Source organism: Pleurodeles waltl, chromosome 8, assembly GCF_031143425.1.
Source record: "Pleurodeles waltl isolate 20211129_DDA chromosome 8, aPleWal1.hap1.20221129, whole genome shotgun sequence".
In the NCBI taxonomy this organism is placed as follows: Eukaryota; Metazoa; Chordata; class Amphibia; order Caudata; family Salamandridae; genus Pleurodeles; species Pleurodeles waltl.
Genome location: NC_090447.1, coordinates 183,547,305 through 183,573,912, shown reverse-complemented (window position 1 = coordinate 183,573,912; position 26,608 = coordinate 183,547,305). Strand labels below are relative to the sequence as shown.

Sequence of the window (26,608 nt, the reverse complement as noted above, 5' to 3'; positions counted from 1 at the left end):
TCTGACCTGTGCCTTCATTGGCTTGCTTCACGCTATGAGGTCGCAAAGACTTGACCAGTCAACCTGCTACCAGACTCAAATCCTCGACTTCTGCAACATCGACAGTACTATCACCGGCTATAGGCCCTTTTTGCATCCGACTGATGTAGTTTAAGTTATGCAAAATGTTTCCAATGACACTCATGATGATGACAATGCCGACAATCTGTTTCCCTCTCACTGTACTGATGATGGACACTCCCTTGATATACAAAAAGCCAGTGGCTATATTTGTCCCCAGAGACTAAGCTAGATTGTCCATCCAGACAACAAACGGAAGAAAGTGCCTCTTTAGTAGTAGTTGTGCAAAGGCCAGAGGAAGTGTTTGATTTACAGTTGCCTAATGTAAAAACCAAGGCAAACTTGAATACTCATCCTTCCACCAGGCCCAACTTCTTCTGAGCCTCAACTGCCATGAAACAAGGCTGTTAATGGACACCCTTATGGCCACTTTGTTCAAGTTCTCCAGTCAGTTGGCCTGTTGCTAGGCATTATAGGTTGGCCGCTAGTGACATCAATTGTATGACATGGCACCGTACGCCTGAAAAGCCTGATGATGTGGGAGTTTAGGAGTAAAGTCACTCCGACCAATCCTCTGGATTGAGAGTCAAAACATATTGATGCTCTCTAAAAGCGATTGTTCTCTTCAGTCAATTTGACCTCATGACCATTGAATATGGTGTGCCTTCTCAGCAGGTGCAACCATGCTTTATGGAACATGGCCTCTAAGCTCCTCTCCTAGCAGTAGTACCTGAATGATTACATTTTTCTTAAGCGGGTACCAAGAAGAAAAGAGGACTTTATCTTTTGTTTCAAGCTATTGCCCTTCCCTGTCTGTGCAAGTGAAGCCACACTTTGAGGCAGCTTTACTTTGACTTACTTTTAGCCAATCATTTCTTCCCTAGGTTGGTGAAACTGTACATCTGTTGCTGATGTAAAACTGTTTTTGTTTAAGAAGCTAATTGCAGAGTCCTTGCGATTGTCATTGACCAGGTCATCACCATCTCTGAACCATGACATAAGCCGTTCATATGCCCTTCTGCCCATCAAGCATGTTTAAACCACTCTCAAAGTACTCTTTTGTAGATTAAGAAAGAGGTGCTGTAGCATCCAGTGCTTTTTCTGTGGAGCATAGCTGCACGTCTATAAAGATGGTAATGCTGGGACCCCTGCATATACCTGATATCTTGCTTATAAGATATGCATTTTTCCCCTAGTCTGTTGGCTTCCACTGCCTCTTGCTTCTCCTCTCAACATGTGGGTTTTACTGAAATCTTCTTCTGCAGGTTCTCTGAAACCCATAGACGCCTGATGCCTCCATCATTCTTTTGCAGCACATGTCTCTGCTTCCCTGACTACCAACCCACAAGCACCTGCTAGAAATGCTAACATGAGCTTCTGTCAGAAATCTTTCCTGGATAAATATACTGATAGCTCAGGAAACAGCTTTCTTTGCTACAAGGCTTCCAACAATTTTAATCTTGTCTTCAAAGTGTGTCATCACAGATCCTGGATCGGAACACTATGAGGTGCTGTCAAATCGAAATTAATAAAAGAACTGTATCTTGTTTCATCTAAATTGGTGCCTTTCCTGATCACGTAGGAGTGCGTGTATATTTATCTTCACTGTGCTAATTTTGTGGCTTGGTCTTAGGGCCTGTAATAGAGGAAAAAAAGATTTTTAGCAGATGAGAGGTCAGCCAGGGAGTCGGAGGTGAAGAGGGACCTAAAATGAAGTCCTGCAAAAGATAATAAAATAAGTTTATGTTAGGAACACCTGCTTAGCGCCAGATACCTTCTTGGGTGATAGTGTGATTTACAAAATAACATAACCTGTAGCGTATAACACCTAACACAACGTAGCATATAACACAACATAACGTTACATAACTTCTGTGCCGAATATTCATTGACAGAGCATTTTGCGAGGACAAGCTATTAACATTGGAGATGTTAAGAGAAGGTAACGTAAAGTCAGTATTCACACAGGATGAGCCCCCACATGGATTGGTAATTGTACCCTTGGATTCAGCAACTGTTAAGGCCACAATACACAAAGAACAAGAACAGAGTGCACAGCAGCAGTTAAGGGACAACTTTGTCAAACTCTCAAAGCTTGGAACTAAGGGAACAGGCACCAGTTAACGACTGTCAGAGAGAATCCACTGCAAGCAATGAAAGCTGGATAAGCAGCGTTTACACTAGTAACCACTAAAGGCTCAGGAAGGGTGTTAACCGGACAACAGTGCTGGTTTCTAAAGGAGTTTGCTTACAGTAACGGAGTTTAAAAAAATAATGATGCACTATGAGAGGCAGTGCTGGTTCAGGACCCTGGCATTCACATCTATGCAGTGCTCACTAAAATAAGAATATGCTGTTCAACGGTGCTGGTTCAATTCCAAACGCCGCTGTATGAGGAAACAAATAATTGCTCCAGAGCAAGAACAGTTCACAGATCAGGTAGGTATTAACTGCATCACATAAAAGCCGAAGCAGAATAAATGAGCAAGGACTTCCAAGAAGAGGAGATCTTTGGAGGAAAAGACATACTTTCTATTGCAAAATCCGGGATTAGCTCCGTAATGAAGAGCACGTCATAAATGTTGTCCATTAGGCAAGAGATCGGCGTATGGATATGCCAAGCGTTGAGGGAGCAAAGCCAAACTTTTGAAAGATTCCAAGTTATAGCCTTAGTGACAGGTCTGAGCCTGCAAATAGTAAATCCTCACAACGTTAGCTTCTGCTGACGAAGTTGTAAATCACAAAAATTGTTTAGCTAAACATTCAACCTTTCTTTAATAGTCCTACTTTGTTGATGTCAGCTCTCAAGCAGGCAATGGTTTTGAGGCCCAAACGGCATACTTAAACCAAACCACAGGTTGAGAAGATATGTGTAAGTTCGATGGCATCTGTCGCTGTAGATACGCATGTTCTGCAATAGCTCGCCATCTGGTGTTGGGCCGGAGTGTTACAAGTTGTTTTTCTTCGAAGAAGTCTTTCGAGTCACGGGACCGAGTGACTCCTCCTTTTGTCCCCATTGCGCATGGGCGTCGACTCCATCTTCGATTGTTTTTTTTCCGCCATCGGGTTCGGACGTGTTCCTGTCGCTCCGAGTTTCGGAACGGAAAATTAGCTAATTTCGGAAGATTTTCGTCGGTATTGTTGCGTTCGGGATCGGCGTACTTAGATTCCACACCGCATCGAAGATCGAAGAGCTCCGGTGCCCTTCGGGGTAGTTTTTCGATCCTCCGTCGGGGCCTGGTCGGCCCGACCGCGTGCTGAAGAACGCCGATGGAACGGACCCCGTTCCGTTTCTGCCCCAAATGCCACAATAAGTACCCTTACACAGACCAACACTTGGTCTGCAACCTGTGCCTGTCACCTGAGCACAGCGAAGACACCTGCGAGGCCTGTCGTGCGTTCCGGTCCCGAAAAACACTCCGAGACCGTCGAGCCAGAAGACTTCAGATGGCGTCCGCACCGACAGCCCAACGGGAGTTCGAGGAACAGGAAGAAGAAGGTACCTTCTCGATCCAAGACTCGGACTCCGAAGGATTCGACGATACACAAACCGTGAGTAAGACGTCGAAATCCACTCAGAAGAACATTTACAAGGCCCAGGGGACGCCACTGCCACCAGGCCATGGCTCCACCCATAAATTCGGTGACCGCCCGTCGGCACCGAAAAAGGCCCACACAGTGCCGAGATCGTCCGACTCCGGTCGAGACACCGGCACGCAGCCTTCTCGGGACCGAGAAAGTGCTGGAGACAAGCCTCGACACCGAGATGCCGGTGCCGACACGGCTCGACGCCGAGACAGCGGCACCGAAACAGATCGACGCCGAGAGGTTTCGGCCCCGAAAAAGAAAAGAGTCACCTCGGAGCCGAAAAAACACGCAGACAGGGTTTCGATGCCGAAACAAACTGCAAGCGACCCAGCTTCAGGCTCTTATACAGAAGAGCACTCGCTAACCTCCCAAATGCAGAAGCATAGGTTTGAGGAAGAGCTGCAAGCAACTGATGTGGACCATACGCAAAAGCGTATCTTCATACAGCAGGGGACAGGAAAAATAAGCACCCTTCCCCCCATTAGGAGAAAGAGAAGGTTGGAGTTCCAGACGGAACAAACACCACAACCAAAAGTGGTGAAAAGAGTTACCCCACCACCCTCTCCTCCGCCTGTGATTAACGTCTCACCAGCACAAACTCCATCACACTCCCCAGCTCACACCACCATGATCCAGGGTGACCAAGATCAGGACGCATGGGACCTATACGACGCCCCAGTGTCAGATAACAGTCCGGAGGCATACCCTACAAAGCCATCTCCACCAGAAGACAGCACCGCGTATTCTCAAGTGGTGGCTAGAGCAGCACAATTTCACAACGTAAGCCTCCACTCAGAACAAGTCGAGGATGATTTCTTATTTAACACACTCTCCTCCACCCACAGCTCCTACCAAAGCCTGCCTATGCTCCCTGGTATGCTCCGGCACGCAAAAGACATCTTTAAGGAGCCGGTCAAAAGTAGGGCAATCACACCAAGGGTGGAAAAAAAGTATAAGGCGCCTCCTACAGACCCGGCTTTCATCACTACACAGCTGCCACCAGACTCTGTCGTTGTAGGAGCAGCTAGGAAAAGGGCCAACTCTCACACATCTGGAGATGCACCACCCCCAGATAAAGAAAGCCGCAAGTTCGATGCAGCTGGTAAAAGAGTCGCAGCACAAGCTGCAAACCAGTGGCGCATCGCGAACTCACAGGCACTACTTGCGCGCTATGACAGAGCCCACTGGGACGAGATGCAACATCTCATTGATCATCTGCCCAAGGACTTACAAAATAGGGCAAAACAAGTGGTTGAGGAGGGACAGACCATTTCCAACAACCAGATCCGCTCCTCCATGGACGCTGCAGATACAGCTGCACGGACAATTAATACATCCGTAACTATCAGAAGGCATGCATGGCTCCGAACGTCTGGATTTAAACAAGAGATTCAACAAGCAGTTCTCAATATGCCTTTTAATGAAAAAGAACTGTTCGGTCCAGAAGTGGACACAGCGATTGAGAAACTCAAAAAAGATACGGACACTGCCAAAGCCATGGGCGCACTCTACTCCCCGCAGAGCAGAGGGAATTACAGCACATTCCGTAAAACGCCCTTTCGAGGGGGGTTTCGAGGTCAAAGCACACAAGCCAGCACCTCACAAGCCACACCGTCCAGTTACCAGGGACAGTATAGAGGAGGTTTTCGGGGACAATATAGAGGAGGGCAATTCCCTAGAAATAGAGGAAGATTTCAAAGCCCCAAAGCCCCTACTACTAAACAGTGACTCACAGGTCACTCACCCCCTCCACACAACACCAGTGGGGGGAAGAATAGGTCATTATTACAATGCATGGGAGGAAATCACTACAGACACTTGGGTTCTAGCAATTATCCAACATGGTTATTGCATAGAATTTCTACAATTCCCTCCAAACATACCACCAAAAGCACAAAATTTAACAACACACCATTCCAATCTCCTGGAGATAGAAGTGCAGGCACTATTGCAAAAGAATGCAATCGAATTAGTGCCAAACACACAAATAAACACAGGAGTTTACTCACTGTACTTTCTGATACCAAAGAAGGACAAAACACTGAGACCAATCCTAGACCTCAGAGTAGTGAACACTTTCATCAAATCAGACCACTTCCACATGGTCACACTACAAGAAGTATTGCCATTGCTAAAACTGCACGACTACATGGCAACTTTAGACCTCAAGGATGCTTATTTCCATATACCAATACACCCATCGCACAGGAAATACCTAAGGTTTGTATTCAAAGGAATACATTACCAATTCAAGGTACTGCCTTTCGGATTAACAACCGCACCAAGAGTCTTTACCAAATGTCTAGCGGTAGTCGCAGCACACATAAGAAGGCAGCAAATACATGTGTTCCCATATCTAGACGACTGGCTAATCAAGGCCCATTCGTTAATAGAGTGCTCAAATCACACAAATCATATCATACAAACCCTCTTCAAACTAGGGTTCACCGTCAATTTCACAAAATCCAAAATTCTGCCACGCAAGGTACAACAATACCTGGGAGCCATAATAGACACATCAAAAGGAGTAGCCACTCCAAGTCCACAAAGAATTCAAAATTTCAACACCATCATACAACGCATGTATCCAACACAAAAGATACAGGCAAAGATGGTATTACAACTCCTAGGCATGATGTCATCATGCATAGCCATTGTCCCAAACGCAAGACTGCACATGAGGCCCTTACAACAATGCCTAGCATCACAGTGGTCTCAAGCACAGGGTCACCTTCTAGATCTGGTGTTAATAGACCGCCAAACTTACCTCTCGCTTCTGTGGTGGAACAACATAAATTTAAACAAGGGGCGGCCTTTCCAAGACCCAGTGCCACAATACGTAATAACAACAGATGCTTCCATGACAGGGTGGGGAGCACACCTCGATCAACACAGCATACAAGGACAATGGAACGTACATCAAACAAAACTGCATATCAATCACCTAGAACTTCTAGCAGTTTTTCAAGCACTAAAAGCTTTCCAACCAATAATAGTTCACAAATACATTCTCGTCAAAACAGACAACATGACAACTATGTATTATCTAAACAAGCAGGGGGGGACGCACTCCACGCAGTTAAGCCTGCTAGCACAAAAAATTTGGCATTGGGCAATTCACAACCAAATTCGCCTAATTGCACAGTTTATACCAGGGATACAAAATCAACTCGCAGACAATCTCTCTCGAGATCACCAACAGGTCCACGAATGGGAAATTCACCCCCAAATACTGAACACTTATTTCAAACTCTGGGGAACACCTCAGATAGACTTGTTTGCGACAAGGGAGAACGCAAAATGCCAAAACTTCGCATCCAGATACCCACACAAACAATCCCAAGGCAATGCCCTATGGATGAACTGGTCAGGGATATTTGCTTACGCTTTTCCTCCTCTCCCTCTCCTTCCTTACCTGGTAAACAAACTCAGTCAAAGCAAACTCAAACTCATATTGATAGCACCAACTTGGGCAAGGCAACCCTGGTACACAACGCTGCTAGACCTATCAGTGGTACCCTGCATCAAATTGCCCAACACGCCAGATCTGTTGACACAGCACAACCAAAAGATCAGACACCCAGATCCAGCATCGCTGAATCTAGCAATCTGGCTCCTGAAATCCTAGAATTCGGGCACTTACAACTTACCCAAGAATGTATGGAAGTCATAAAACAAGCAAGAAGGCCATCCACCAGGCACTGCTATGCAAGTAAATGGAAGAGGTTTGTTTGCTACTGCCATATTAATCAAATACAACCATTACACACAACTCCAGAACATGTAGTGGGTTACTTGCTTCACTTACAAAAATCTAACCTAGCTTTCTCTTCCATTAAGATTCACCTTGCAGCAATATCTGCATACCTGCAGACTACCTATTCAACTTCCCTATATAAAATACCAGTCATTAAAGCATTCATGGAGGGCCTTAGGAGAATTATACCACCAAGAACACTACCTGTTCCTTCATGGAACCTAAATGTTGTCCTAACTAGACTTATGGGTCCACCTTTTGAACCCATGCACTCCTGCGACATACAGTTCCTAACCTGGAAGGTGGCATTTCTCATCGCCATTACTTCCCTGAGAAGAGTAAGCGAGATTCAGGCGTTTACTATACAGGAACCTTTTATACAACTACACAAAAATAAAGTCGTCCTAAGGACCAATCCTAAATTTTTGCCAAAGGTTATTTCACCGTTCCATCTAAATCAAACAGTGGAACTTCCAGTGTTTTTTCCACAGCCAGATACCGTAGCTGAAAGGGCACTACATACATTAGATGTCAAAAGAGCATTGATGTATTACATTGACAGAACAAAGAACATCAGAAAGACTAAACAACTCTTTATTGCATTTCAAAAACCTCATGCAGGAAACCCAATTTCAAAACAAGGTATAGCCAGATGGATAGTTAAATGCATCCAAATCTGCTACCTTAAAGCTAAACGACAGCTGCCCATTACACCAAGGGCACACTCAACCAGAAAGAAAGGTGCTACCATGGCCTTTCTAGGAAACATCCCAATGCAAGAAATATGTAAGGCAGCCACATGGTCTACGCCTCACACATTCACCAAGCACTACTGTGTAGACGTGTTATCCGCACAACAAGCCACAGTAGGTCAAGCCGTATTAAGGACATTATTTCAGACTACTTCCACTCCTACAGGCTGATCCACCGCTTTTGGGGAAATAACTGCTTACTAGTCTATGCAGAACATGCGTATCTACAGCGACAGATGCCATCGAACTGAAAATGTCACTTACCCAGTGTACATCTGTTCGTGTCATCAGTCGCAGTAGATTCGCATGTGCCCACCCGCCTCCCCGGGAGCCTGTAGCAGTTTGGAAGTTACCTTCAATTATTTATATATGTATCATCTCAACCTTAAATAGGTGCATACTTAGTCACTCCATTGCATGGGCACTATTACTACAATTCAACTCCTACCTCACCCTCTGCGGGGAAAAACAATCGAAGATGGAGTCGACGCCCATGCGCAATGGGGACAAAAGGAGGAGTCACTCGGTCCCGTGACTCGAAAGACTTCTTCGAAGAAAAACAACTTGTAACACTCCGGCCCAACACCAGATGGCGAGCTATTGCAGAACATGCGAATCTACTGCGACTGATGCCACGAACAGATGTACACTGGGTAAGTGACATTTTCATTACAGTTGCTGTCACTCAAGCATATTTGTTTAATACGTTACATGCCTGAAAGACTTAAGGACTGATTTAAATAATAACCCAATCCACCATTCAATGTTACTTAAGATTTCTCATGGCTAGAACGTTTGTTTTACTACTTAGAGAATATTTGTTTTAAAGGCCTTGTTTGAATATCATTGCAGTAAGCCTGCTAGCCCTAGAACGCTCAGGGGCGAAGTATATGGTTACACTTCATTATTTTCTCCTGTTTTTTTCATGGGGTTGTGCTCTCTAGGGGCTAGCAATATGGTTACATGACTGTTTCTTACAAATTACATGTGTGTTATGGTGCCCTCTAGGGTCTGTTTTGAGCATTACAGTGTAATACCAAAAGATTTTCTGATAAAGGTTTCTATGATAATTGTATATGTTTTAATAATCTGTCCTTATTACAGTTATGACCATGATTCAGGCCAACTTAACAAACTTATGACACTGTGATTGTTTGAACACTCCTGATATGTGTGGGTGGCCCTTCTAGTTTATTTCTCCTCAGTGGCTGTCTTGTATCATTTTTAGGGCAATTGTGTTCTCTTGGAATTAGCATGGCATTTTTAAATTAGAATGCTAAATGGCAACATTTTCATTTTTTGCTGCAGATGGAGGAAGAAGGTCAACGGAAGTGCTTTAGATATATGCAGGGCCACTGGCAATATATGGCAGGAAAAGAGAATGTATGCGGCAGGGTTGACCAATTTATGTGGCAAGAAAAGTCCAGTTATGAATTTACAATGCCAATAGTTCTAACTTGAGCAAATGTGAGACCTATTACATTGCAAATGCTTGTTTTAGATGCTGATGTGTAGGATACCTGGAATGTTCATACAAGTGACAGACATTGCTGAATTAGTCTCTACTCAGCTCAGTTTTCTCGTTGAACATTTTCACTGATGGCAGTTATCTTCTTTGACACCTCAGCCCTTCTCATACACATTAAAACCGGTTTTTAATCAGACAAGCTACTGAAACAGGACAGTACCCCTAGATCTGAAGAAAAGTAATTTTTAATTCTATTTCAATTATTTTGCAGTGCAGATAGTTATACAAACAGTATTCATAAGAATTTCGAATGGTGCGCAGGTATGTCTAGCTCTATCTCGTAGTAATCCGAGCTGCTGTGTAGCTTGTCACTTTCAAGGTTTTGCCTCCTGCGTCAGTGTTCTGAATTCCATAGATGCATGGTTCCAGCGTGTCCCTCTTGGCTTGCAATCAGCAAGATGTACAAAAGATACAACCAAAAATAGAAAACGTGATAAAGAATCCCCATCCCTCCAACCCCAGCACCAGCCCGTTTCCCTGCAGTCTCCAAACAGTGCCAAGGACCGGATTACAATAATGTTGTGTCTCCCCTGCCAACTAGGATGTATGTTCTTTTCAGCCATTGAGGGTAGTGATGCCAGTGTTCGCCTTTACCTCTACATGATGCATTCCGGGCCCGTAGAGTAGTCCTGCTCATTGTGGCATGTCAGTGAATAGTTTGACAAGTTCTTCCCACTGATCCATAGGGTGTCTGCGGCAGGAGCAGGTCCTTCACTATGGCGAAGGAGCGTTGTCCCCCTGGCTGAGCCAGCAGCAGAAAAATAAAACAACAGTTCCCTATCATTTTATTTTTCTGCTGCTGGGTCAGTCAGCAGTGCAGGGAGGGGCTGGTCCGTGCCACGAGAGGTGGGGGGGAGGAGGAATGGAGTGCACCTAAGTGCGCATATGTGTTTGGCCAGCCGTCTCAGGTCGGCCAAACACATATGCGCACTTAGGTTTCTCCAGCCTGGCTGTGTTCAACTATGTTGAATGCCTTTTGCTCGTCGACAAATAGGATGACCACTGTTGTTTGCTACTCCTCTGTCATCTTGCAAACATGCAAGATGCTCCTGATGTTCAAGCACATGTTGCATTCTGATATGAAGCCCTTTTGATCCCTGTGCACCAACATTGACAGATGCGAGCATAAGTTGTCTGCCAAAATCTTGCTAGGTTTCTTGTACCCAAGATCTTTTTTTAAATCTTGTTATTGTCATTTTTAAATTTGCATAAACCAACAAGAGCATACCCACATTACAGGAAAGACAATCCCTGTCAGACCCTTGTGCATTGGATAGAGAGATCTGCTTGCAACAGTTCATGAGTGTCCAGTAGATGAGTGTTTGACAACAGAAGTAGTTACCGTTCACCTTCTTCCAGCCTTTTCATGGTGTGGCTGGTCAGGCCCATCTCTACGCTTATTCTTAAATCAACAGCAAACCCTCCAAGCCATAGAGCTTCCTCCATCGACTCCATACTTTTTCATGTTTCCGGGGGCAACCCATGGTATCACCCCATGCAAGCAATCATTCCTTCAATCCACTGTGCCTTAGTTAAAACCTTCTGTAGCAACCACAATCTTGCCAAGTCCCTCTTTACCATCACCAAGCCCAGTGAACAAAATAGTAGCTTCTTATGGGGCATGTCTATATCCCCTGGTTTTCCCAAAAGCACGAATTAGGGGCTAAGTGGTATCTCAACGTCTGATATGGCCTCCAGCTCTGTCAATATTGTCACCAAGTATTTTTTAATCTTGTGTATTCCTAGATGGTATGGAAAAGGGATGCAGCCTATCCCGAGCAATGTAGACGCTGTGTAGTATTTTAAACTGCATCAAACGGAACCATGCCCTAATGGCCACCTCTCAAGGGTGCATTAGTTGTGCCTTCCAGTCCACATCCTCCCTAACCCCCATGTCCCGCTCCCAGAGCCGCCAAGACCACCAGGGGGTCTTATTGATGATTAAATTGTATGTGGACGATATTGCCCTCCTCCCCAAGTGTCCAGTCAACAGGTGGGACTCCAGCTGGAGTGCATCTGACAAGGAAGCCCAGTCCACTGTCTCCACATGGAGAGTATGTCAGAGCTGGGTATATTTGCAGTGCTGCGTGTGTGAGTGGCTGTATTTCTCTTGTAAGCAGGCAAACAATTTGAGTGCCCCATCAACCATCACATCCCCTAGCCAAACTATGCGACTTACTTTCCATCGACCAAAGCCTTGTAACTTGTTTACCTCATGCAGAATGTCTCCCACCCAAAGCGGTGTGGTTCTAGCAACCTTCCCCTTCCATCCCACTTGGGATTTAGCCTTGTCCCATGCTGCCAAAGTTGCCCATGCCAACATATAGTAGTTTGGAAGTGTAAACATCTTTTGAATGGTGGCCCAACCAAGAAAGGTGAGGGGGAGCTTCCTCCATCTGGACACATTTTCCTGTAAGTGCACCAACAGTGGGTCCAGGTTCTCCTCCCAGAAACGCCCTGAGCCCTGCATAATATAACTACCTAGGTACCTAAAGCCCTCAGTGGTTACCCATAGGGAGGTGGAATTACCATGTCTCAATCCCATAGGCTTACCTTAAGTAGAACTGACTTGCCCCAGTTTACTCTGTACCCTGAATAATCTCCAAAGTACTCCCCCCCCTTCCCAGTATGGGATTCAGGGATACCTCCAGCTCTGGAAGGTATAACAGGATTTTATCCACACAAAGGGAGATTTTGTCTGCCATGGCTCCGGACCAAGGTCAGTACCCTGACCCATCAAGCCAGATGTATGATGCACAGAGCAAATAATAGAGGGGACAGTGGCAACCCTGCCTGGTGCCCGGTCCTAGCAGGAACGGTGCAGAGATCACCCGCATTAATCCTCACGGTCTCTATGGGCACCCAGCTACAAAAGTGGGAGCCGAAGCTGAATTGCCTCAGCACCGCACAGAAATAAGTGCAATAGATCAAGTCAAATGCCTTCTCAGCGTCTGTGGAGATGACTGCCAAAGGGCGGGAGGCATCTCTCACTAGGTCTCGCCAGTTGTGAAGGTGTCTGATGTTCTGTTGCATTGAGAGGCATTTTATGAACTCTGTTTGGTCTTGATGGATCAGCATGGCACTCACTCCATTAGATCTGCGAGCCAGGATAGTGGCCAAGAGCTGAATCTCAATTTTCAGCACGGAGATGGGGTGATAGGATCCGCACTCATACCTTGACTTCCCCTCTTTATAAATTACCATTATCAGGGCATGACACAGATCTTGGGAAATTATTCCACATGCCTGGGAGTCCTTGAACACGAGCAATGGTTGGGGTCTACCAGATCCCCCAACCTCTCAAATATATCTGTTTGGTAACCCATGGGGCCCACAGTTTTCCCATTACTCATGGCCCTCAGTGCCTCTGAAAGCTCCCCAAGTGTGAAATCCCCCTCCAGTGTCTCCACCGCATCCCTGTCCAGTTGCGGGAGTCCCAGCCCTATAGCTATAATTTCTTCCTTTACGGTCGGGGTGCATAGAGAGCCGGGTAACACTGCTCAAACTGCTGGACTGTCACCTCTCCTGTACTGGTATTTGTCTCTGTCCATCTGGGTGCATCGTCCCAGTCATGCCAACAGATGCCCAGCTTTTTTCCCCGACCTCATAGTGGAGTGCATTGTAATTGAATTGTCATCGAGGGGTGCACAGCCGCAGTTCCTTCCACAGCTCTCAGCAGACGAGGCAGGTGCAGGCAGTTGCAGCAGAAGCACAACACTTGCCCACTTGTGGTTCAGTTCGATTGCAAACCAGCAGCTGTGCCCTCTCATGCCTATCTACACTCCCCCGGTTGCCTCTGCAGCCACTTATGCTCTCTGGCTTTCACAACCTTACCTGTGTGGTCCTCTCAGGCCTTGAGTGCCGCCGCACCTTTCATCATGGGCTTGTGGACAGGGGGACCAGTCACTGTCTCAGCCTCAGGCCACAGGCTTTGCAGCCCACTCTGCTATACCCAGCAGTGATCAAGGAGGCACGTGGGGGAAGCGCTGGTGCGGTTCCTCCCCTCTGGTGCACAGTGCCGCTCACCACGCCCCATGAAGAAGATAGTTCTAGTAGATAAGATTTCAGGAATTTGTATGTTTTCCTTTTCTCATGCAGTCTCATATTTTTATTTTACTAATGTGTCACTACCTTGATCGATAGTATCAAAATAAATGTAGCTGGATATTTATTGTTAAGACCTTTTCTGACCTTTTATGTCAGGGGTGCGCAGACATAAAATGTATTTTAATTTTCAGAATGTGATTACAGTTGTTACAGTGCTGTTAGAAAATCTATGGATATAAAGACTACAGGGACTTGGATGCCCATATGAGCTGAATCACTTAATAAGTCGATGAATTATTGTTTATGCAACAAAACTTTTGACATATCAGCTTAAGTAATTGAGTATTGCGATGGATACTTCTACCTAAGTATTTCTGACTTGTAGAATAAGTCCCGATTCAGCCCGGAAACTTCAAAGCTCTCGTGTTACCTGTAGAGGGTGCTGGCTTCATAGCAATGTCAGAAGTGGCAAAAGGTGGCATTGGTGCCCAGGCTTTTAGCCCTGCAGGGACTGTGACAGACAGACATCAATTTCTGACCTCCACTGTATACACCCAATGGTCACCAAGGAACGTGAGGCTAAGGTCTTCGTTGGCCAAGCCAGGAAGGAAAAGCGGAACTGTTGCCATTAGAGGCAGCACTCCAAATTGCCGTCCATCCACTCTTCAGATATTTAGCACAGGAAACACAAGACTCATAGAAAACATAAATGTGAGTCACCTAGACGCCCTCCGACTCCCACAGGATCCTCATGCTCTCGGCTGGAGTTGATCCTTGTGGAGCCAGCTCATCCCACTCCCCGTGGGCCTCCAACTCTATAAGTAATGTCTTTCCTTGCTCGTGGAAGGAAGACTGCTGAAGTCCTAGAACTGCAGCTTCCACTCGTGGAAGTAAGCCTAACTTTCTCATTGAAGCTCTCCTTCCTGCAGCACCAACAGCGAAGACCCTCTTGCCCTTCAGTGCTGCATATTGAACCCGGTTCTGGCAGCTTGGGAGAAACACTCTTCCTCGCTGGCTGTTAATAGACTCTTAGCAAGATGTTACCCCCTGCTTTAGGTGACCTGCCCTAGCTTTCCACTCATCCATCACAGAGCTTGATCATCCAAGCCTCATGCTCCTCTGGTCAGTTGGCTGGGACCTTCCCTACTATTCCCTCCGTCAGAGACTCTAAGCTCCTGGAGAACTGAGGAAAAATAACTTTTCAGTGGGTAGTATGGCTCTGACCACTTAATGGTACCTAACACGGTACACTCGCTTTGTGGGACAAGGCCAAAATAGTTCTGGCGCATGTTCCAGAGGATGTAAGGGCGCACTGCCGAACAGTGGTCCATGATTGCCAGAATGCATCACAGCATATCCTACAATCTGGACTGAACACTGCTGACTTAGTGGCTTGGGTGATGGGTATCTAAATCATCATTCAAAGACATGCCTGGCACTGCACATCAACCTTTTCCCTAGATGTCCTAGACAATTTTGTGGACTTTTTGTTTAACAGAACATGCCTTTTTGGGGACAATGCAGATTCTGCCCTGGAGAGATTCAAGGCCAGCAAAGCAACCGCCTGCCCTTGGGATTACATTTGCCACGCGACCAGGGATTACCATCCATTTCTGCTTCTTCGTGGATTCATTAGGGGGTTCTCCTTTCGGTAATGCCAGCCCTTCCTGCCCACAGCTAGCAGAAGCAAATTCCACTCGCTGGTCAGACAAATCAGATGACTGCCAATCCTCCTAACAAGCCTCTTCCTCCTCCCCTGCTCAACTACATCACCAGACAGGCAAGTCTAATTCACTGACCTAAATCCATGTGTATCCTTTGGGAGGGTGCATGCCCTTGTTCCTGGTAATCTGGAAGACCATTACTTTGGACCAGTGTGTCCTTCAAATTGTGAAAAGAGGTACAGCCCTTCCCTTTCTACAGGCTCCACCAACATCCTATGCTCATCTTTCTCAGCTCCCCCTCCGGACAACCTCTCCATCCTGCAACAAGAAGTGGCAGCACCCCTACAGAACGTAGCTGTAGAGCTCCTGCCAGAGCAGGAAATGGGACATGAATGCCACTTCTGATACTTCCTTGTTCCCAAGAAGGGCAGAGGTCTGTGTCTGATCCTGAACTCAAAGGAATTTATTTTTTCCTCAGAAAAGAGAAGTTGCTGACCCTAGCTCAGAAGGTATTGGTGTTGGAAGTGGGAATCTGGATGGTGTCACTCGACCTGAAGGATGCATATTTTTACATCCCAGATCTGCATTCTCATCTGAAGTATTTGTACTTTGTGGTGATTATATTCACTACCAATTTGCAGTGGTACCATTTAGCTTGACATCAGCACCTGGAGTCTTCACAAAGGTGATGGTAGTGGTTGCAGCCCATCTCGGAAGTTTGTTCATACCAATCTTCCCGCACTTGAACAACTGGGTAATCAAAACTGGCTCACCAGAAGTGGTGTTTGACTAGGGTTTTCAGTCATTAAGTCCAAATCTCACCTGAGGCCATCCCAATGAAAGCTGTTCATGTTGTCAGTTTTGGACATCACCCTTCTCTGCACTTTTGCTACATCTGCGAGGATTGCAGACATCCAGGAAATGGGCCCTTTCTTCAGCAATGTGCAAGGATCCCAGTCCTGAAAGTCCTGTGAATGCTAAGTCTGCTGGCTCCCTGCATTCTCCTAGTCACGCAAGCATGTTAGCACTTGAGGGCCCTGCAAGGGTGCCTCTGCAAGCAGTGGATCCAATATGGGTCCAGTGCCTGCTCTGAAAAAATGAAAACAACATTTTTAATTTTTGATTTTGAAATGCATTTCATTTTCCTTTAAGGAAAACAGGCTGCATTAAAAAAAAAAAAAAAAAACTGCTTTATTTAAAAGAAGTCACACTGCTGTCTCCAGTGGGTCACCATCCCTGTGAAAGCGGCCATTCCCAATGGGGTCGCAAATTTCGACCTACCCCATGAATATTCATGAGGAAGGTCATTTGCAACCCCATTGGGAATCGCAAACAGTGTCATTGACACTGTTGCACATCAGGTTTTGCAACTCGCAAAACCTAATTTGTGTACATGTGGCCCTTTGAGTGGGAACGAGGCAAACCTGCGCTACTGGATGGGCTTCACTCTCCCTTCAACCATAGCAATGTGAATGGCAGATGTCTCCACTCTAGGGTGGCCAACTGATCTGGAGATCAGAGGGCCCTGGTCTCCAGAAGAGCAGGTTCTTCACATCAACTTGCTGGAATTGTGGGTGATTCAGCTGACGCTCCAGACCTTTCTCCCCTCCATCCAAAGTCAATCTCTCCATACCTTGTCAGACAACACTACAGCGATGCTGTACATGAACATGCTAGGGTGGAGTAAGGTCTCAAATCTGTTGCATAGAAATGTTGTGACCATGATCTTAGGCGCACCGCCAAGAGATCTGGTTTATCGACAACTGCCCAACAGGGTCTCTAAATGTCAGAGCTGGCAGCCTGAAGTGATGTCATCTTGTCTATCACAGTTGTCAACTTCTACCAGAGGTAGTCCAGGAGATCTTGTCCACTTGGGTCATTCCTCATGTGGGCTTCTTCACCTCCTCAGAAAATGCTCACTGACAGCAGTTCTATGTCCTTGAGTATACATTGAAGGGAGCCTTTGGGGACTCATTCAGTTGATGTAGACCTTTCAACTACACCACACGTCCCCCCTGATACCCTTGAGTTTTCTGTTTCTCAGGAAGATTTGCTAAGATCTGGCTCAAGTCATTCTCATCACACAGGATTGGGCAAAGAGGGTGTGGTATGCAGACCGTCTACGTTTCTCACTATGTCGCCCACTAAAGCTGCCATTCAGACCTGCTATTCTCTCCCAGTCAGAGGGAATGGTACTGCATTCCAATCTCTGAGGCCTCCACCTTCATGCCTAGAGAGTGAGTGGGGACATATGACCCCCTTCCAGCTGCAGCCAAGGAGGTAGATGTCTCCATCTCAGTTCATTGTCCCCCCACTAAATCGGCTTACTCTGGGAGATAGAACAACTTCATTTGATTGTGATGGGTTTTGTGAAGGGATGTACTAATCTGTATCCACCAACTCCTTTTGTTGTGCCTCAGTGGGACCTCATGCTTTTTCTCACTTTCTTAAGTTCTTGTCAGTTACGAAATTTGACTCTAAAAACTGTATTTTTAATAGTGATCACTTCAGCTAGAAAGGTCAATGAGTTGCTGGTCTTAAGCTCCTCTCAGCTGTTCACCACTTTTTTTTTTTTTTTTTAATCTGACAATTTGGTTTCTCACCCCCATTTGCTGGCTGTGTTATATGTAAAGTTTAATAAGATCCCAAATATGTATTTCAATACTACACCACTCTGTCATTTCTAGTTTATCCTTTTGCTTTGAAGGCTTTTAAAAAATGCACAAGAAGAAGATGATGTACTGAATTAACTTCAGCCACTGGCAATTGCTCAGACCACATCCCAATCCGTAGTTTTTTTGCCCACCGTTCTACCCCAGTTTGGCCCCACCATATGCAAATCAGTCTTGACCCTTCTCCCCATGGGAACAGTCCAGCCCGTACTCCCAAGCCAGGTCCTCGCTGAACCGGAAATAAGCATCCATGGACCAGTTTCAGGGTATCACCCTTCGTCAGCCATGTTTAGCTTGAATTCAGTGGCACAGTGAGCCAGAGACCCACGTCTGGGCACACCTGTCGCACTTAGGGCAGCAAATGCAACAAGCATTTGCAATGCAACGGGTCTCGCATTTGCTCGAGTTAGAGCGATTAGACTTGTGAACTCCTAACTGGACTTTTCTTGCCATATAAATGTAAAGAAAAAAATGAGCGTGATTGCGCTATATAAAACCCAGTGCTATTACACTGAAATTGAAAACCAAAAAACCTAGTGCAATCGCACTATGTAAAACCGAGCACGATTGCGCTGCATGGAAAATAAAAAGATAAAGTAGTGCAGAAACCAGGATGAAAACATGGAGCCTCCTATTTTTTCAGTAGTTGGCCTGTGCACTTGAGGAGGGCTAAACACCAAAAAAGGCATGGCCTATCCATACCTCACACTAATGAAATCAGACAGATTTTAAAAGGCAAGCCAACAAACCAATGAAAGTGACAGGCGTGATATGGGTGTGGTTAAAAGCCCAAAGACAGATTACAACAGGGACAGAGCGCTTGTGCGCTCGACCCTAAAAACAAGGTGATGGATGGAATGCTTGAATTAATCTCAGCCACTGGCAATCGCTCGGGCCGCATCCCCATCAGTCCACCTCAGTATGGACCAAGCCAAATGCAAATCAGTCTAGACCCTGCTCCAGTGGGAACTGTCTAGCCCGAACTGCCAAGCCAGGTCCTCCCTGAACTGGAATGCGTACAACCTAGGACCGGTTTCACCCTTAAATGGTAGTTAACAGTGGCGGAGATTAATTCAGGCATTCCATTCATCAGTTTTATGTATAGTTTGGCAAAAATGGATGACACTGACGTTGCGCTCACCTGGCGCCACTTCTGGCATTGTTACAAAGTCAGAGCCCTCTATCAGCGGCGTGAGATCATTGAACTCTGTATCCAGTCAGACTCTTGGGATTATGCTACGGTGAGAAGCCTGCAGAATCCAAAAGGATCGTTACCGAAAGTAACTTTTTTTCCACACAGTAAATGCCGGAGTTTTATAAGCTGTAATATAATCACAAATATTAAAACATGGGCTAATGGAGGAGTGCACATTTCTAAACATTAAATCAACATTTCAAAATGTGTATAAGTATTTTCTGTTTGTCTCAATAAAGGAATTACGTTAAATATACTTTTCTTGGGACAGGTTGGATCCCATCGAGTAAGGATGTCCAGGGGATTTGAAGCCAATGCACCGGCATTTGACAGGTACAATTGTTTTAATTTGTTTTTACAAATTTTAATTGCTTTAACTTTGCTATACAATATACTCTTGTTCTATTCACAAATGATGAGCTTTGTTGAGTCTGGATGGCACATACAGATCATCCAACCAGGATTAACGCCTTTAGCGCAGACCTTTTAAAAAATATATTTCTTGGTAGATATTCGAGGCACAAAACCAATAAATAAAAAAACGATTTCAGAATGTAGCTTAGGATACAACAATACTATTCAATGTTCAACTAAAACATGCAACTTTAGTGAAAAATGCTTCTGTGAGACCGTTACCTTACTTGTATAGTTGGAAAATAAACTGCATTTTTCATTAACTGTAAATATAAACGCTTAAAATAATCAATTTTTGGAAGTGTCAGATTATAAAGTGTAAAAGTTGCAAATGTGTCGTGTAGTACATGGTTTTAGTGAGTGGCATTGCACTCTGCCACCGTACTCGTCATTTGAGAATCCATTGCTTTTCGTACCTCCAATTCTCTTCTGCCCTGACAGTGCAGTGTAAGCAGAATTCAAAATAGGTTACACTTGTAACTTGAGGGGCGTATTCATTCCAAGGATCGTGCATGTGTCCCGCTCTATTGTTTATAGAGAATATAGTTTTTATGAAGAATTTATATTTTTAATTCCTACACATTCAGAGGCAGTTTCTTACAGTGAAAGTCCGTCTAAAAGCAGTTGGTGACTTATCTTTAAGCCAATGCCTGCTTAAAGGGTATAGAGTTACACTTTTTCTATTTATTCCATTGTTAATAGTTTAAGCTTAGGCGAAGAGTACATGGAGTTTTATGACTGTCACCAGCCTTCTTCCAAAATGTCCTAAATCTACCTACATGACCTTATGAAGAAAGGGTCCTAGCACTTCAACTAGTTTATAATGGACTGCAGTCACACGCCCGGGCACACCTTGGACCTAGTTTTCTCACACAGTGTTGAAGCCAAACTCCTCATGTTATTATCCTAGCTTTTGTTTGGAACTCCTAAAGAAGACATCAAAATCAGGATGAACGGTGTCCAAGAATCGGCACAGACAGAACTTGCCAAATATGATCGAACAAATTACAGAAGGAACCTGTTCCGGTGGTTTGTATCAAAGGGTCTTAGAAAGGAGTCCGTAGAGCTCACTGTCATATTACGCCATCTGCATGAATAAAGTAATCAGTGAATCACTTTTCATGAGCTAATCAGCCCAGAAGCGTTGGGAACCTCTCCACCTCTTCCCCCCTCGTGCAGTATTGCAGTATTTTGCAAACCTACATTTAATCTTCAAAATAACATTCAGAAAAACATAATTACACATCTAAAGCCGTCACCTTCCTTTCCAACTCTCCCTCTTTATAATCTCTTAATGTTCTACTTTCAAATCAGTGGAATGAAAGAGGAAGGAAAGAAATGAACAGATCCAAGCATCAAAACTACTAGGGAAGTCATACCCACATTTGCATGCCAGGTACTTCTTCTTACAGACACATATCCTCACATCTTCAATGTGTCCAAGCACAGGAGGAACTCTGCAAAAAGGCTTAAAGAAGTCGATTGGCAGTCCACTCTTAATAAAAACAACTGCCACAACTATAAGCAGATCTCAAATCTTCACTATCTGTAGAATGCTAAAAAAAACGATGTCTCCAGAACATGTGAGGAAACGTGCAGAACATCACAAATATTTTATGACCATTAATAAAGATTCAAATTAGTGAAGCTGACAAAAAACAAAAAAACAGTATCCGAGACAGCATCGTCATGGGCCTTGATTAAGACCACCAGACAGTATTGATTTGGATAGACGTGTCTTTTGCGTTTATCACATTAGACCACAGTACCTGACTGAAAAGACTGTAAGGATGTGAAATCACAGTTGCAGTTGTGGATGTGCATTTGAATTGATTGTTTCTCTGCAAGCACAGGCAACTAATCAAGGTATGGTTTTATGTAGAATTAATATGTGTGTGACTGTGCTAGGTATGTGTGTGTGTGTGTGTGTACACATATTGAATTCACTGAAAGGAACAAAGGTTAAAGTAGTTTATAGGTAAGTGAAATGTAAAACCGTAATGTTTTATACTCTAAAACCACATAAGCTCACCAGTTATAGTTAGTTATCTCAAGTAATTATAGCTTATGCCCTACGATAAGTATAACTCCCACCCTCACCAAGCACAGTTTTCTCACCAATAACTTAATAGCATATGTTGCAGTGATATTATCCACAATGCCATAGAAAATGCCGCAAATGATGTAATATGTGAGGTAATTATCAGTGCATCGCAAGGGCGTGAGTTACAGTTGCCTTAAGGCTCAGGGGTCTTTGGCCATGCGCAGCAGGAGGTTGTACACATGGTTTGGCCTGCCACCAACTGTGCAGCCAACCCCCTATCAGCCTGTCAACCCCACGTCATGCACAGCTTTTGGCATGCGTGGAGTAGGGTTGGCCTCTGGGCCCCGGGGACCCAATCCTTCGGGCCAAATTCAAATCAAAAGGGGAAAATGCCACATGGTCCCCACTCCCCAAGCCTTAAAATGCCCTGGAGACGTTATCCCTAGGGATAAATATAATTAAACAGGGTGTGCGCCCCCCCTTCCCTGAGCCGCCTTGGGCCCTGAGGACACCATTCCGGGTGTCAAATTCTGTGGGAAGTCTGGCTTGTAATCCCCCTTCCCAAGCCTTGTTTGGCCCTGGAACACCAGCTACATTAAATTAAAAAAGGCTGCATTTGGCTTCGATGACCCCACCCCCTCAGGGGCCTAATTCAGCAAAAAAAGGGGAGGAAAGGCACACCCCTCCTCCTGAGCCTTCTCGGGCCCTGGATGCCCCATCCCCATGGCTATCTGTATTTTATTAAGCCTATTTTTGCCAGGATGACCCCATCCCCTACAGCCTTCATGGTTTTTAGATGGGTGCCTGGGTGTTCACTCGGAACACCCGTCAAGGAACATGTTGAGGCTGCGGGGGGTAAGCCAGGGCCTTCATGGTCTCAGCCGGCTCCTCACATGGTGCAGGAGCTGCATTGCTCCCGCACAGAGAGAGCAGTTAATTATGCATGCTCCCACCAGGCACGAGTAGTATGTGTTCTGTTTCCCAGCCCGCATCAGTGCAGGCAGGGAAACAGAACACAAAGCTGCCCAGCCAACAGGAGTATTTTAAATTTCCCGCCACTTGGGAGCAGACTCACGGTGTCATTGCGACCGTGGCGGACTTGAGACCACCATGGTTGCGGTGGTGGTCGGACCGCCACCAGTGTGGCAGTCGGCAGCGACATTACGACTGTGCCGTTTGTGCCACGGTCAGACTACCAGATTACGACTGAAAGTCGGTCTGGCGGTGCTGGCAGTCCTAATCCGCCAGGTCAGAGCAGCGCAGCGTTGCCATGGGGATTACGAGTCCCTTCTCCGCCGGCGATTAAATGGTGATAGCCCCACCATATAAAGCTGATGGAGAGGAGGTGCAGGGATTCCCACGGGGGCCTCTGAACTGCCCATGCACTTGGCATGGGCGGTGCAGGGGCCTCCATGGCCAGCCCAGTTGAGCTTTTCACTGTCTGGTTTTCAGACATTAAAAAGCACAATTGGTCCTGGTGTACCCTGCGCACTGTAGCTTTGCCATCGGCTCAATTATGAGCCAGCATCAATTTTGTGGGCTGGGCCAGCAGGCGGGAACTCTGTTTCAGCCCACGACCCAGCGGGAAACTCATAATGGGGCCCACGGGAAGGGGACCACACTGGTGAAAACCTGACCGCAGGAGATTGGTGGACGGCCTTTTCTGTCCGCCAAACTCTTAATGACCCCCTTAATGTTTGCTTCTGTTTGGTGGGAGATTTAAGAATACTCCCGGCAGAGGAGTCGATGCCCATGTGCACTATCACCAAGAGGAGTCAATCGATCCCGTGATTAGAAAAAAGATTTCTTCGAAGAAAAACAACTTGTAACACTCTGAGCCCAACACTAGATGGCGCGATACGATATGCACAGCATGTGCATCTGCAGCACTACATGCCACGAACAGTGTAAGTGACATTTTCTATATATATATATATATATATATATATATATATATATATATATATATATATATATATCCACACACTTGTGTATGCTAAGTATTATGCAGTGTTCATGAAGCATAGGGTACATGCAGAGCTGTCATAATTAATATTATCAACACAAAAAGGGGGAGCCAGGCGAGAATTAGAAGATGGGGGTACCCTCCACTCCCATAAATTGTCAGCAATCTTTACAGCAAATGAGTAAACAGCCCAGTCTTTACAAACCACAGCCAATATGTGTTTCACGGTTCTACCGATTTCTCAATTCTCAAATTGTGTTTTAATGATAATTATTTTCTTGTGCATTGATTTCAAAGTCTGGATGCAAGTTAGATTTTCTTTTCGAAAAATGCAGTTGAAGTAGAAGTAAGGGAGTAAGTGGAATCTGCATTAACCCTGACACAGTGGACCTTATGAGTTTTGGTTCTTGGTAAACATAGTCTTGCCGTCTCCTTTCAGAAAGTACTCAGTTCATATGGCCATTCGTTATACAAGCAGTTGTGTTAGGCTAAGGGCCTGATTTAGATCTCGGGAGGGTAATATTCCATCACAAACGCGACGGGTCCTGTCTGCCATATTACAATTCCATTATATCCTATGGAGATTGTAATATGGCAGAAGGGGTATCCATCACGTTTGTGACCCAGTATTACATCCACTAAGATCTAAATCAGGCCCTAAAGGTTTAGGACAGATTTTAAAATGCCCCTTAATTAAAAAGAGTCAATAGGCAAAATAATTGACATTGCTTTTCCCTTTATCAAAGTCGATAAAGAAACTGCTGAAGCTCTACTAAAAAAAAAAATCATTCAGAAGAGACAGCACCATTGGTTACATGGTTACATGGATAAGAAACTGGTACCTGGCATTGTTTCTATCCTTTGAGGCACACATAGTGTGTAAGACATGTTTTTGGTACTGGAGGTATCGGCCTATATTCCATCATACCAATCAAGTTAACCATCCAGCAGAGTAGCCTGACAACAGAAGTCTCAGAATCCTGACTAAGCTATGTGCCTTACCCCTGTGGTTTGCGTCCCGGAAAAGGAGAAGAATTTTTCAGCAGCAGGTCAGAGGGCTTTTCGGATCTATATGGGCAGTCACTTATAAAAGTTGAACATGTAACAAAACCTACAATTACCCCTCCAAAAGCAGCTGTGCAAGCACATTATGCAGCCAAAAACAGCAACAGTAGAAAAGGACAGAAGGATGGAGATCACTTAGAAATCAAGTTTCTGCAAACATTCTGAAAAAAGTAAATGTTTTGAATAGAGTCCATTTTGAAAGATCAGAACTCCACTGCAGAAGGATTTTTCACCGACTACTCTAGGTTGGAAAGACACATAGGGGGTGAATCTCATCCTGGCGGGCGGCGGAGGCCGCCCGCCAGAGTTCCCCCCTCCAAAATACCGCTCCGCGGTCGAAAGACCGCTGAGGGTATTTTGGGTTTTGCACTGGGCTGGCGGGCGACCGCCAAAAGGCCGCCCGCCAGCCCAGTGCAAAACACCTTCCCACGAGGATGCCGGCTCAGAATTGAGCCGGCGGAGTGGGAAGGTGCGACGGGTGCAGTGGCACCCGTCGCGTATTTCAGTGTCTGCAAAGCAGACACTGAAATACAAAGTGGGGCCCTCTTACGGGGGCCCCTGCAGTGCCCATGCCATTGGCATGGGCACTGCAGGGGCCTCACGACAACCCATACCGCAATCCTGTTCCTGGCGGGCGAACCGCCAGGAACAGGATGGCGGTATGGGCTGTCAGAATCCCCATGGCGGCGCAGCGAGCTGCGCCGCCATGGAGGATTCTTAAGGGCAGCGGAAAACCGGCGGGAGACTGCCGGTTTTCCACTTCTGACCGCGGCAAAACCGCTGCGGTCAGAATGCCCTGCGGGGCACCGCCAGCCTGTTGGCGGTGCTCCCGCCAACCCTGGCCCCGGCGGTCCATGACCGCCGTGGTCAGAATGACCCCCATAATTTCACATGCTGATTCAGCGGAAGAACAGGACTTTTCTTTAGTTTGTGATCAGTAACTGTCACTTCGCTATTCAAAACCTAACCTCTTTCTCATTTGCCAAAACAAAGATATAGAGCAGTGATTCCCAACCTGTGGCCCAGGGACCCCAGGGGATTCGCAAAACCTACTCAGGGGGTCTGCAATTACTTCGAAAATTAAATATTAACTGTTTGATAAAGTGTATAAAAATAAATAAGCCAAATGTACAATTTCAAAGTTCTAGTCTATATATCTGTCAACTCCAGGCCACCAAAAATCCTCATTTATGCCTCTTCTCATGACCTGTATGCCGGTGTGACCAGTGTGTGCCTATTGAATCATTTATTCACGCAGTCCCGCCAGCACGACTAACAAAACAATTGTTGTTACCAAACCTTTATCAAATGATAACTCATTAGCTACTATGCAATAGATGTATTATTGGGAGTTGGCCAACCTTTCCAAGCATACTCCATAACCAATTTAAAATTATTATCCATAATCAGTTGTTCCATCCATTCATCTTCTTTCAAGACTCCATCCAATACTTCGCTGACCAGACCTATTGCACTGTCCATACATTTTTCTTCCATATTATCTTAATCCATATGTTCATTATTCATTAGGGATGAACGAAATAATCTGCTGCAAACTCTTTTGTACCAAGCCCATCCTCACTGTCACTGTAAAGATGGTATCCATGTTGTTGAAGAATATATATTGTTTTATTTCTTGGGTATTGAAGCAATGATAATCAGTCCTGCCACTTCTCCACCAAGGTGACAACTAACTCCCCGTAGAATATTGGAAGTTTAAACAACTCCAAAGTCCAACAGAAGGAACACATTAATTATAGGTTTGACAAGATAAACCACTCAGTAGTTTATAAACTTAGACCATAACAACTGGCAAAAATTTTGTGTAAGTAAATCCCACTATGCAAAATCCAACC

General features: G+C 45.4%; 1 protein-coding gene across 8 annotated transcripts in view; it reads left to right on the top strand.

The window, feature by feature from the left end:
- The window catches only part of SYNJ1 (synaptojanin 1), a 767,318-nt gene that overhangs the window by 94,031 nt on the left and 646,679 nt on the right, over nucleotides 1-26,608 (top strand). For all 8 annotated transcript variants that reach the window (XM_069204034.1, XM_069204040.1, XM_069204035.1 and 5 more), the window contains exon 7: nucleotides 19,535-19,596. In XM_069204034.1, coding sequence (XP_069060135.1) covers nucleotides 19,535-19,596 — 62 coding nt within the window. The remainder of the gene's footprint in view (nucleotides 1-19,534; nucleotides 19,597-26,608) is intronic.